The 12,784-nt window shown below is 40.9% G+C and overlaps 2 protein-coding genes across 5 annotated transcripts in view; one reads left to right on the top strand and one right to left on the bottom strand.

The window, feature by feature from the left end:
• Window positions 1-415: 415 nt before the first annotated feature.
• LOC6034897 (pancreatic lipase-related protein 2) lies at window positions 416-2,278 on the top strand. 2 transcript variants are annotated; one of them, XM_038251138.1, is made up of 4 exons: window positions 416-589; window positions 1,121-1,301; window positions 1,362-1,552; window positions 1,613-2,278. In XM_038251138.1, the coding sequence occupies exons 1-4, from the start codon at window positions 541-543 to the stop codon at window positions 2,248-2,250; spliced, it is 1,059 nt and encodes a 352-aa protein (XP_038107066.1). In that variant the 5' UTR covers window positions 416-540; the 3' UTR covers window positions 2,251-2,278. The 2 variants fall into 2 exon arrangements, with proteins under 2 accessions (XP_038107066.1, XP_038107065.1); XM_038251137.1 differs by lacking the exon at window positions 416-589 and adding an exon at window positions 600-1,053.
• Window positions 2,272-12,784, bottom strand: part of LOC6034896 (annulin) — a 31,060-nt gene continuing 20,547 nt past the window's right edge. For all 3 annotated transcript variants that reach the window (XM_038251133.1, XM_038251135.1, XM_038251134.1), the window contains 5 exons: window positions 4,348-4,863; window positions 3,911-4,294; window positions 3,201-3,850; window positions 2,706-3,140; window positions 2,272-2,649 (listed from right to left, as the gene is read on the bottom strand). In XM_038251133.1, the coding sequence (XP_038107061.1) occupies window positions 2,437-2,649; window positions 2,706-3,140; window positions 3,201-3,850; window positions 3,911-4,294; window positions 4,348-4,863 (2,198 nt within the window). In that variant the 3' untranslated portion in view covers window positions 2,272-2,436. The remainder of the gene's footprint in view (window positions 2,650-2,705; window positions 3,141-3,200; window positions 3,851-3,910; window positions 4,295-4,347; window positions 4,864-12,784) is intronic.

The raw sequence follows: 12,784 nt of genomic DNA on the forward strand, positions 1-12,784 counted from the left end.
CTCAATTTGGCCTAAAATGCAACTAACAGAATATTTTTAAGTTACGGCATTTTCCTTAAAGGTGCTTCCAAAAACTCGAGTCATGATGTATCAATATCGCACCGCCTTCCCATATCACCTCAAAACAAAATAATCGCAAATGAACAATTAAAAGAAATTTTCCTTCTTTCCTCTAAACAAATCTGAATGATTTAAGGTTCAAAAAATTTAAAAAAAAATGTTCAGAAATTGTTACAATAACAATAAATAAAAACAAATAACTTCATTTGTCTTTAAACATGTGTAAAACACAGTAGAGGGTTTAAATCAAACATCGGAAAACGAGTGCATTGGAAACTTGACAACTTGATTTTTGCCGCCCGGTACCTTATAGCTACTAGGAAAATTTCCAGAAAAAAGGTAACTGATAAGCGACACATGTTTATGTTTAAATCGTTTTTCGAAACGGTTGCCTTTAAAACTGCCAACCAGTCGGTGAAATTGCCTTAGTCTACCTTCGATTATTGCCAAATTAACACTGGTTGAAAAGTTATTTTCAACATGGGAGCACTTAGTTTCGTTCTGTTATCAGCAGTACTAGTCTACACCGGTGAGTAGTGTCCCCTTCAGCAGTGATCCCGGAGGAATCCTACTTAATATGCGTGCGACGCTGCCAGCTTTTAAGCGTGTCTATAACTACACGGATGCCGATTTACCTTGATCGTATATGGATCGTAACGTGTACACAAACCATCTCTCTCTCGTCATCGCCCACCGTAATCATCATTCGTTTGCAGAACCCAACCCCAAGCATCAACAGAAGTTAGAACAAGCGCGCTCACTTGAATGACAGTCATCGTTCTAACTCCCTGTTTGCCGCGAGTTTTATATCAGACCGAAAATTTGGTCAACCAATTCGTATCGACCTTCGTGGGTCGGCAAAACAGTTTTTCAGCTCGATCCGCTCAGTGAGTTTAGTGTGTTCAGGCGCGTAACGTGCGAGAATCTGTAGCATGTTCGAGTTCTTGATTCCGTTCGTTTGTCACCACGTACTGCTGAAGAACTTGTTTCAAAGTGGGGGAGCTACTGTTGGAGCTCTGGGAGTTGACGATCGCTGATCGAGTTCTGTTTGTCTTCGCAGTGAAATGTGACATGGACCAGCTGCGGATGATCGATCCCAATTATGGCGTAACGTGGATGTTTCTACCGGACGATCAGGGCAATCCGCACATTGTGGATCTGACGATGCCGAACGATACCAACTCGCAGGAACGGGCGGGATCGAACTGCAACAGGGACGTGACGTTTTACTTTTACCGACAGTGAGTAGGGGATGTATTGGTAGCTTGGTAGTCAGCGGATTCAGCGGGTTTATTTTGCAGAGAAACCAAGAATAATCCAACGGCGTTCAAGTTTATCAACGATCCGGCGGTTCCGCTGAACGTGAGCGATTGTTTTGACCCAAGTCTGCCAACCAAGTTTGTGATCCACGGTTGGCGAAACTCGATCAACAGTGCCGTTTGCCAGCAGGTTAAGAATGCGTATTTGAAGCGGCAAGATGTGAACGTCTTCGGTAGGTAGTAAGAGAATTGGGATGTTCAGAACAGATTCAACGGAATACCATTTCACGCAGTTGTGGACTGGAGCCCTCTGGCTTCGGATACCTTCTACTTCCGGTCGGCGTCAGCTACGCGGGACGTAGGACGTCACGTCGGAGGACTGATCGATCGCTTGGTGGCGGAACGTGACTTGGACCTGAACTCGGTGCACATCATCGGTCACAGTTTGGGTGCTCACACGTCCGGATTCGCCGGTAGTTCCGTTCGTTCGGGGAAGGTTGCACGCATTTCTGGACTTGATCCAGCTCTACCAGGTTTCACAGATTCCGCACCGGATTCGCGACTGGATCCAAGTGACGCGCGGTTCGTCGATGTGATTCATACCTGCGCAGGGATGTTGGGCAGCGACGCGAAACTGGGACACGTGGACTTTTGGCCTAACGGAGGTCGTGCCAATCAGCCTGGGTGTGGCGGAATGAATGACTTTACCGGAGCGTGTAGTCACGGTAGATCGTACGAGTATTATTCGGAGTCGGTAAACGCACCCGAGAACTTTATGGCTTATCCCTGTGGGAACGAGAACACGTACAAGAACAAGAAGTGTCGAACGGCGCCGGTTCCAATGGGGGACGGAACACCGGTAGAATCGCGCGGAAACCACTATCTTGAGACGAATCCGGAACCACGGTTTGGACGAGGTTTGGAACGGTGATATGTATTGAAAGAACTTCAATTTTGTTGAATAAATAAATATAATTCGATCTGGGATAAACATAAAGTTCAATTATATAGTTTTTTAGGAATATGAGTAAAATCGATCAGTATTTGGCTCCAATAAAATATTTAAAAACTTTTCATGAACACACTTTAATGAAAAAAAGAGAAATACCTGGCAAGCTCAATCGATTATATCCGTCCGTTCGATGACTTCGTTGTCACTGGTCTCCATGAGGACATCCTCTGATCGCGGTTTAGCCTCAAACGCCACAAAGCCATCCACGTCGTCCAGCTCCCTGGAGGTGAACTTGGCAGCGATCGTTCCCCGTCCAGCAAAGGGCGGAGTCAACACAAAAGTATTGCTGATCGTCTCGTCAACGGCGACTTCCGGGTGCTAAAACAAATTCTTCTTTAAACAAAGTTCTCCACAAACAACACACTTTAACGAACCTTGAAAATCAGCGGCTTCTCAATGCCCGATCCCTCCACGTGAAAAATTCCCTTCCTCAGCGGAATTGGCAGTGGGTTAAGCAGTGCAATCGTCACCTCCACCGGACTCTGCGAGACCGGCGTGTCGGCGAGTTTAATTTTGATGTCCGGTTTGCGCACGCGGAAGTCATCCTGGGCGAAGAATTCGTACTCGGTGTTTTCAACCGTGGCGAAGCACGAAATGTTGAACGCGGCTTGATCGCGCAGCTTTTTGTAATACTCGTCGAAGGAGACCTCCATGCGGATGAATTCCTCGGAGGCGGGATCCAAGTTGACGGTGAAGGGATGCTTTTTGACGAACTCTCGCTGCTTGCCGGTGTACAATACTGTTTCGACGTTCAGGTAGCCGTTTATTGTGTGAGGGGTTTCCGACGATCGGTTCTTGATTTGAAGGATCTGGAAGGATCATAAGGTTTTTTTGTCATATTATTTGGATTTTCTATCAAAGTTACTTACCACTGAAAATGCTTCCCCAATCTTGATATCATCCCTCAGTTCAAAGTTGAAATAGACTTCGTTGAAGTCCTCGTTCAGATAGTATCTGCTAAAGGCACTGTTTGCCTGCTTCAGCGCCTTCAACATCGTGTCTCGTTCTTCCTGTGATTTTTCAGCAAATTTGTAGCTACTTGTGACATCTTCTCGCTCCCACTTGCCAACGGCCTTCGTACTAATAAAATGTCCGATCCCAAAAACATCCTTCCGAATCAACTTAAGTGGATGAGCCGGACCAGTGTACCTCCAAAACACCTTATCGGCGTTGACCTCCGCAAACAAAAAGTTGTTATCGTACGGCTTGGCGATCTCACCCAACTTGACAGCCAACACCGAAGCCGGCCCACAACGGAACATCCCGTCAGACATTTCCTGCGGCGTAGCATCGATCGCCTGCCAGCCTCCGTAGTCCCCGTCCGAACCAATACCCAAGTCCGGCCGCTGCATCCAGACCTCGTTCCACACGTGGTAGTTCCAAATCGAGTCCGAGTTCATTTCCTCCATAATTTTGCCATTTTTGTCCACAAAATAATCCACGGTGAGCGAAGCTTGCGTGTCATGCGCCGACGAGTAGTTGGTGATCACCCGCGACGGTATTCCGATCGCTCGTGCAACTAAAAAAAACCGGAATTAATTCTAGCACCTTCTGTATGATGATAAGCGCGAATACAAACTTGTCGAAACGACCCCGGCAAACACCCAGCACTGTGCAAACTTCACCGGCTTTTGCTTCTTGTAAAACTGCTGCAGAATCTCAACCGAGCCGACCCACTTGGTCGGTGCGATCCCGCCGGAAAAGTCTCCACTCCAATTGCCCAGCAGTGCTCCGTCGTCATCCGGAGAATTGACCGCGGCCGATATGGCACGGCACACCAGAATCGGATCACCCCGATGGGTTGCACTTACCTTGCCCACCTTCGCGATCAACAGCAGCGCACAATCCAGCACGTGTTTGTCAAACTGGCCAAACTTCCAGACCGAAGGACGCAGCCGGTTGTACGAACCTCTCCAGATCAAAGTGGTATCGTTCATGACGCACTCGTCCCGAAGGGCCTTGTCTGCAAAGATCTTCATTAGATCAACACTGTAATCACCACAAGTCGATACCAACCTTCCAGATACACCTGGTCGTCCTTGCACCACGGATTAAACAGCAAGTAAAACGGCTGCGGCAGCGAGTAACTCTTCCCGAACCCCTCACTCAACAGCTTCGTGTCAAAGTCCAACTTCCACTTGGTGACCAACGCGTTCGCCGCCGGCTTCACCAAGATCTCCAGCACGTCGCCGCTGACGAAATCGATCGCCGCACCCCACTCCAGCGGATCCTCGATCATGTGCCGGTACTGCTGCAGCGCCACTCCCACCAGCGAGCCATGGCCGTGCGTTGGCCGCTCGTCCTGATCGACGGTGAAGATCAAACTCATCGCGTCGCGACTTCGATCGAACGGACGATCGCACGTAAGCCGCAACCGAAACGCTTGACCCCTTCGGATCACCAAAGCTGCCGGGGCTCCGTACTGACCATCGCGGGTCATCAACTCGAAGCGTTTGGTGTGGTGGGATTTTCCATTTTCCTCGATACAAAGATCCACCGATTTGATGGTGAGCACATCCGAAGACGGAGAATCTGGAAGACATTAAATACAGTGCACGTTCCATTCTGAGCGGGGATCGTGGCATTGAGACTACGCGATCGACAATAGTTAAAAATTCAAATCATACGGTTTGTTGAAGCGTGTCAAGTTGCTAAAAAGCACGTTTTCGCTAATTTGAGATTTGTTTGCAAGATAACAACAAGCCGTGTGAATCAAGATACTTCACAAGAAGAAATTTCATCTAGCTAAAATTAGCAAACAATCGATCCGATCAATGAAAGTGATTAATAATGATCACATGATTGATTGCACGCTGTCGATAATAATCATCATCAGCGCGGGCAGACACAACAATCGTGCACGGATGCGCTCGGCAGGAGGTAGCCAATAGGTCAGTCCGGCTTCCGATAGAGATGACCGATTCTAATCGCTAGTCACGACGACTTGACGCCCCCAGTGGGAGGAAACCTACTCAGTAATCACTTAAGTGAGTCAACCCTTGATGAAAGTGAATCTGAAGCAAACGTGTTCAAAGAGATTTCCTACTATTTCTTTTCTCTGGGTCAAATCATCCTCCAAGCTCGTTGTAAGCTCATCGGAATTCTAAATGCACCAGTCAGCAAATAAACTCTTCAAATAACACCATGTTCTTCCAAGTGTAAAGACAAACACACTTGTTCAGAGGGGATGTGAAGAGTGTCAACCTCGGCGCGTATAGGACAAATTGTTTAATCACACGGAAGCAGGCTGTCATGGTGTTAAAAATAAATCGTCACATAATTGGCCAGTTTGGTCAGCGAGTACGGATTCGTGAATCAGAATTCCAATTAATGGCGCCAACAAGGGTGCCAAATGATTTAACGAGGGGATTTTTCGGTGCAACGTGCAGCTTCCAGCTCGTCAGAATGATTCTGCTCTGTGACTAAACGCAAACGAGGCCGATGTACTCATTTTCGTTAGAATTATGCGTTGGGCACAAGTTTGAGTTCCATGTAATCTACCTAGGGTCAAGGAGTTTCATATAACTTTAAAAACTTGCAATATTTTAGTCACACAGTTTTCATGAAGAAATGTTTGCAAATTTAATTACATCAGGAACAGCCAACATTTATCCTAAATTTTCAACATATTTGACGGATTTTTTAAATTTTGCTAGATTTTCGCAAATGATTAAAATAAATCATAAGTTTTGTTCTTGCAAAACATATATATTATATATCGCAGGAAAATGTATTTCCAAATGTTTTCAGTGGAAAGAACATCTATTTTCATTTCAATGGTGAAGTATGATCCCCCTCGTAGACAATTTCCAAACAAATCAATTATTTTTTGTATGGAGCGTGGAAATCGTTGAATCGGCGAATCGGGACTGACTACAGTCTGAATAGAGACAGCAGATGTTAGAGTACTTTAAAGATTGAAATTATAAAATTTTGGTTGTTCTGTGTCTGTTCTTTTAGAAACCAATAAAAATATCGAGATCAAACAGCTGTACCAATTCACCCCATGTGTCCCGATGACGGTACCGTAAAACGAGGTTACTTCGATAGCCGGGGTGACTATGATAGGTTTGAGATTTTTCCGCAAAATGAAGAGTACAAATTAAATACGTACGGGATGGTATGGAATTATTCCGACCGTGGTAGTGAAGTGTTCAAAGTATTCTTAGAAGAAGTTTTCATAAAATTTTGAAAAGTTTAAAAAGTGAGCTAACTATAATTAAGAAAATGTTGATAAATAGCATTATTTTAATATTCTGAAAGTGTCAAGATTTTCTCAATAAACATGATTTCGAATCGGAAAATGGAATGCATTTTCGGATTCTTTGAACAATTTTCCTCTAGGAGAAGGTAAAAATAAGTTTTTTTTTAAATAATTGATATTATGTGGTTTTGAAACATGACTCAAAAAAATCTCCCAATTTATAGGCATTTTCAGTAGAACAAAAATCATATAAAATGTGAACACTTTTGATTCTTGCTTCGTTTTCAGTTTAGAGCAGGGGTGCTCAAAATTTATGGAGGCCGGGCCAAATTTGAAGCTCAAATGAGCTTGCGGGGCAATTTTACAAAAAAAAAAGTTATTAAAAAATAAATAACGTTATTTTAATTTAAAAGACTTCATTTCTGTTATTCAAAAAACGTCAATTCAAAATAATAGAAACCACAAAATAACGGTTTTTTGTTGGTTTGTTGATTTTATTGTTTCAGGTATTTGAAAAAAAAGTATTAAGCTGAATGTACTTGTGCTTAAAAAAATTAAAGTTTTGTTATATTTCGATAATGGTGACATAACATGTTTAACAATTCATCTAAAGGCGTTATTTTATCTATAAGTTAAGTGTGGCTAATGAAAAATCGTTGAGAGCCAGAATTTCAACATTTATTGCATCGAAAATTCACTAAATTTCAAATTATTTTTAATAAAACTCAAACATGCTCGAATGATTCTAAATGCAAAGGAATGCATATTTAATTAATTTCAGCACTTAAATTTCATTTTTTTAGTTTTGAAGTTTTTTGAAAATATATTTTTGCTCCTGAGTTCAAATCCCGTAGGAATTGCAATGTAAGTTTGAGAGTCAGTTCATAAAAAGGTCATTATGACTTGCTAATTAATAAAGAAAACTTATTTTTATGCAACTATTGCAGGATTCTACCTAACTCAAACTTGAACGTTTTTTAAATATTTCCAAAAATGTTTGATGAAAGTTTTGACGATATTTTCTAGTTTCACTCATATTGAAACGTGTGAAATTGTTTTAATTATAATTTTTTTTGAACTAATTATTTGTATCCTAGGGTGGGGATCAAAATATTGATAAAACATCAAAAATAAAAAAGATTAGCATATAAAAGTTAAAATAAAACCTTAATTTTAAAAAAGGATAAAATCACTTTACAAGTAGTCAACGGGCCATTTATCATGATCATTTATAAATATTGATTTTTTTTTTTTTAAAGCTGTATCAGACACCTTAGCTGAGCGAGTTGTGGCGCTATAACCACGGCAAATAGTGTCCAGGGCATTCGTGGAAATACAATGTCCCATCCCAGAGGGTCCCGGAGTACCAAACCTTCTAAGCATGGTGCTCCCAACGAAAAAATCAAAATCTCTGAGCGTATGGTGGTGTGTCCCCACGCTTCTTCCTCCCCTGTCGATTCAGAATTGTGTTGTTGTTCGAACACTCAGTGCTCAAACTCAACCCACTTCAAACGAATCATGTCTCTGCGATACGGCTTTACGCAGTAGGCCTGGCCGCTTTAACGCTTGTGATGTTTCAATGCATTTCAATGCAATGGCGCACTACAAATGTTAATAAATGACAAGAAGAGTGCTAGGCGTCATCTAACCTAAGGCACTCTCCAGGATCCCTTCGAAAGATTGGCTGCGCTAGGGTCTGATTAGATTAGATTAGATTAGAAAAGTTGTATCAGATACCTTAGTGATGGTACATTTAACGTAAATATAAAATTTGAACACATTAAATCTGATTTTTACAATAATAACTTTGACTATCAAAGTCACCCCAGAATCCAAAATGAGAATTTCCAATGCAAATATTTTTTTAAACAGTATTGAAATTTTATTTAGCTAAAATAGTGCATGCACCTTGTGTGGCCTACCCTAGTACATGTTTTAAAAATAATAACCTTGAGACAAACCTTACCAGTTTACGTTACCTAAGAAGTGGCCATCATACCCAATAAAGGATAATTGATTAAATCTCAGTAAATAAATCACCAAACACTAACCAGACTCAAACCTGCATTAAATCATCCCCCGATCCAAAACATACAGGAAACACGCACCCAGCTGTATAAGAGAACTCCCCAACATTCCGGTCAAGGTCGTCAGATTTAATCGCTTGCCTCTTCCCCCCATAAAGCTAAGTAGTAGACGTTTATTTTATACAGCAGAAGCAGAAAAAAAATACAGAGAAAACTCCATATTCAAAAATAGCACCCACAATGCTTCATCTCGTCACCCAACCAATTCTTCAAACGCAAACCTGATCAACCACACAACTCACCACACAAAAGTCTGGGGGTGGGAAAGACGCGGCCACGTGTGTGCGGCACGAATCAAAACAATCGCCAAACACCCACGCACAGAACGCGCGCGCGCGCGCGTTTATACAACAATTTAGCTTCGCCAATCCACCTATTACTCATAATTCGAGCGTATTAGCGAAATTTTGGGGTTGAATTTCAAAAAAATATATATGTCAGCGACCTTGCGCTACGGTCAGCTGTCAGAAGGTTTTCAAATGCCAAAACGTGTTTATACTGCAATGAACTTTTAACGCAAAATAACACCAATTTGAAATGGGGGGGAAATGTTTACAGAAAGTGTATGTATTTTGTAATGACGGACGGAAATTGAGCCGTTGATTAGTCCCACCTTGAAGATGCATTATGTCACGGAAGTAAGTTTGCTTACTTAGTGCAGCGTTCTGTGCAAACTAGAGAAGGTAAAGAATATGTCTAGGATTTTGTTGGGTGTTGGGTGTACTCAAATATTTGAAGAAAAAAAAATTATAATGTTTGCCAAATCTTGAATAAACATTTCAATACAAATCTCAACACTTGTAGTATAACAAAAGCCGCAAACAATTCATTTATTAAGGCTTCTAACTTTAACATTGTCATTGACAATTTCATCACAGAATAACACTGTGATTTGATGATTTGAAAAACCAATCCCATTCGCTTTTTCAATTTTAACTTATCATCATTCCGTTTTCTTCAAAAAAAATTGAATTGTGGAAGGTTGATAATTTGATTGGCTGAATAATACCTCTTTTTGAGTAATTTTACCTAATAAAGGTGCACTGCCAATGTTTGATTAAATGTCCCATTTGCATTTTGGTCGTATTTTATTTTTATCGTTTTGCATTTTTACACGGAGAGACTGTGTCCAGTTATTTTAACAATTGAAATTGTCGATTTTTCTTTCATAAATTTTAACAAAAACGTACCTGTAACTGCCAATTTTCAGTTAAATTAACCAAAATTCAGTATTAATTTAATAACCTGTTTGTTGAAAATGCTAAAGGCAAAAAACTAACAGATTTCCCGAACTCGAATTAACGTGCTCGACTGTTAGCTTTGGTTTTAGGAAAATCAAAAATTTTGTTGGTTGAATATAATTAACAATTGGTTAAATATTTAAAAGACGATCTTGGGTTTGTTTACGTCTGTCATTTGAAGTCAGGAACGAGAGCGGTCGATTTGTTGAGTTTGTGTTGTTAATTATAAAGTGAGAGGATGTTAAAGGTGAAAATTACACTATTTGGCTAATGTTGAAGTGGCAAATCAAAGTGTTGCAACTGGGGAGATGGAATTGGTATGTATGTTTGTTGATGATTTCTTTGATAGTGTTAAACTATGAAGAGCAAGAGGACTACCTTCGCCATGAGGACCTCTAATGCGAGTGAGTTGAACACGTTATAAGAATGTTTGATGGAAAGAGAGGGCAGTAGAAGGGAGATGCGGACCAACTCTTAACGGATCGAGCAGCCCGGGCAAATTTAACAAAATGTTGGTTAATCCAAGTAAGTATGGGTTTATTTTTGCACAATAATTTATCTTATGTGATTCTTATTAGAAAATTGAATCATTAAAAATCTTCGTGCTTACGACGAATAAAATATTAATGAACCATTCTTTTTTTCAGAATCATCAATTATAAAATACATAGAAATGCGTAGACATGACAACATAAAAATAGAGATGAAGTAAAATATCAAAAAATAAAAATATATGAAAAATGATAGTTATTATCTTGAAAGTTTTGTTGCAATACGACTGCTCAATAAACTGGTAAGTTAAACTCATAATATTTTTTTCAGGAATCGGAGTACGTTGCATAAATTGAATCAAATGCAGTGAAAGTGTGTTGCCAAAACAAATTGTTAAATTAATGCAAGCTTGGTGAGTAATTAACGTGAAGACTTCCATCATTGTCATGATTTTTCGGTCAAAGATATAAATTTTGCGTCGCTTTCAATATTTTGACAAAATTCCTTCAACAAGTTGTTTAGAATAGTGCCCTACACATGCTGATTCCTTTTGGTAACGATTATCCCATTCCTTGTAAAGTTATGGAAATCGTCATTAATCAATGATTGCCAACTAGGACGTCAATGACTGTGCCACAAAATTATATAAATTTTGAAGCACATTTGATTTAGATCAAAAATTCTTTCAGTGGCATCAAGAAGGCAACAACCGGCACATGCTGATTCCTTTTGGTGCTGAAATTCGTTAAATTGAATTTAATACAGAATATTTTATAGTGATGATCAATTTTCTTCGAAAATGATCAACGGCTTCACCTTAAAGCAAGCTTCCCTGCACCGTGCGGTACACGCGGTTCACTTGTCCCTCGGGTTTGCTTTGCGCCTGCTTTGTTCGGTTTACACCCGTACCCGACTCACACGAACCGAGGGTATTTTGGTTCATCGTACCAGCGCACCACGACACTCTCGGTTCGCCGCGTCGGTTTTGTGTCTGGCACTCACCCATGGCATGAACCCGGTGTATGAACCAAGGTGCTTCACTCGGCACGAGCCGAGGTACGTGCCGTGGTATGCGCTGGCGGTACAAAACGGGTTCAATAGAGGAGAAAAGCAACTCGCGACAAAATTTTGAGGCTAGGAATTTTGACAGGTATGATTTTCATAAAATATTCGTCTCCTTTTCTCTCCCACAGAAAACCTGGGAACGAGGTAGCTGTCAAACTAGGCCAAAATGTTAAAATCACTCACAAAATGAACTTTGAGTGATTTGAGTTCATTTCTGACGTCACGATTTTCTCCTCTATACCATGGCGCGTACCACAGCATGCTGGGTTCATGCCATGGGTGAGTGCCAGACACAAAACCGATGGGGCGAGCCGAGAGTGTCGTGGTGCGCTGGTACGATGTAGGGGGAGAGGGGGTAATATGCACCCCCTAAGGGAAAACTGTGATTTCTCACCCATTACAGCATAACTGTTGAAGAATTTTGTTCGATGTTCTAAAACAACTATTATTCTTCGTCATCCATGTGAAAAATGTCTCAAAAAACCTCAAAATTGTTCGAAAATATCAAATTTCTAAAAACATTTTTGATTCATTTCAAACAACCATGCGGGGCAATATGCACCGCAACATTGGGGCAAAATGCACTACAACAACGGGGCAAAATCCACCACAACAAGGGGCAAAATGCACCGGGTAAAAGCAGTATTCACTAGTCACCACTAGATGACACCGCTGTTTTTACAAAAAAGCTTCACAGCGGTGCATTTTGCCCCGACCACGCTTTTTGCAGAAAATTTAATTAAAAATGCATTTTATGATGTTTTTGGGCTCATCTATCTACAGAATAGTGAAGATTATGGCAAAAACTATATACCTCAACACATACAATAGCAATGAATGCTTTTTATATTGTCCAAAAATCATAATAAAAGTTCAATGAAAATTAGATGAAAACACAACATTTTAAAGTTTTGCAAATAACTTAAGCTGTTTTTATACTACGATGCTCAAATTTTTCCAACATGGTTTAGCAATGTTAAGCTTCCAATTTCTATGATTTTTTCCCCGGAAAATTCTTCTAAATACCGAGAAAAGCAGGGGGTGCATTTTGCCCCGGGGGTGCATATTACCCCCTCTCCTCCTACCAAGAAACCAATACACAAATGGGTTCAGGCACGTACCGAAGCTAGAAAACCAAACCCGCGGTGTGCGTTGGCACTGGCGCATGGGAAGCTTGAATTAAAGAATTTTGTAAACTAATAAATTTCACATGTCTATTTGCAGCAAAAGGTTCACTTTGGTGAAAATGCTGTGTCCCACCACAAGAAAAATAACTAAACCTGAGACCGTCGTAGATGATGATGACCTATCGGATGATTTTACAGTGATGGTAAGTGAATACAACACTTAATTTTATACAACAT

This window comes from Culex quinquefasciatus, chromosome 2 (genome assembly GCF_015732765.1).
Source record: "Culex quinquefasciatus strain JHB chromosome 2, VPISU_Cqui_1.0_pri_paternal, whole genome shotgun sequence".
Lineage (NCBI taxonomy): Eukaryota > Metazoa > Arthropoda > Insecta > Diptera > Culicidae > Culex > Culex quinquefasciatus.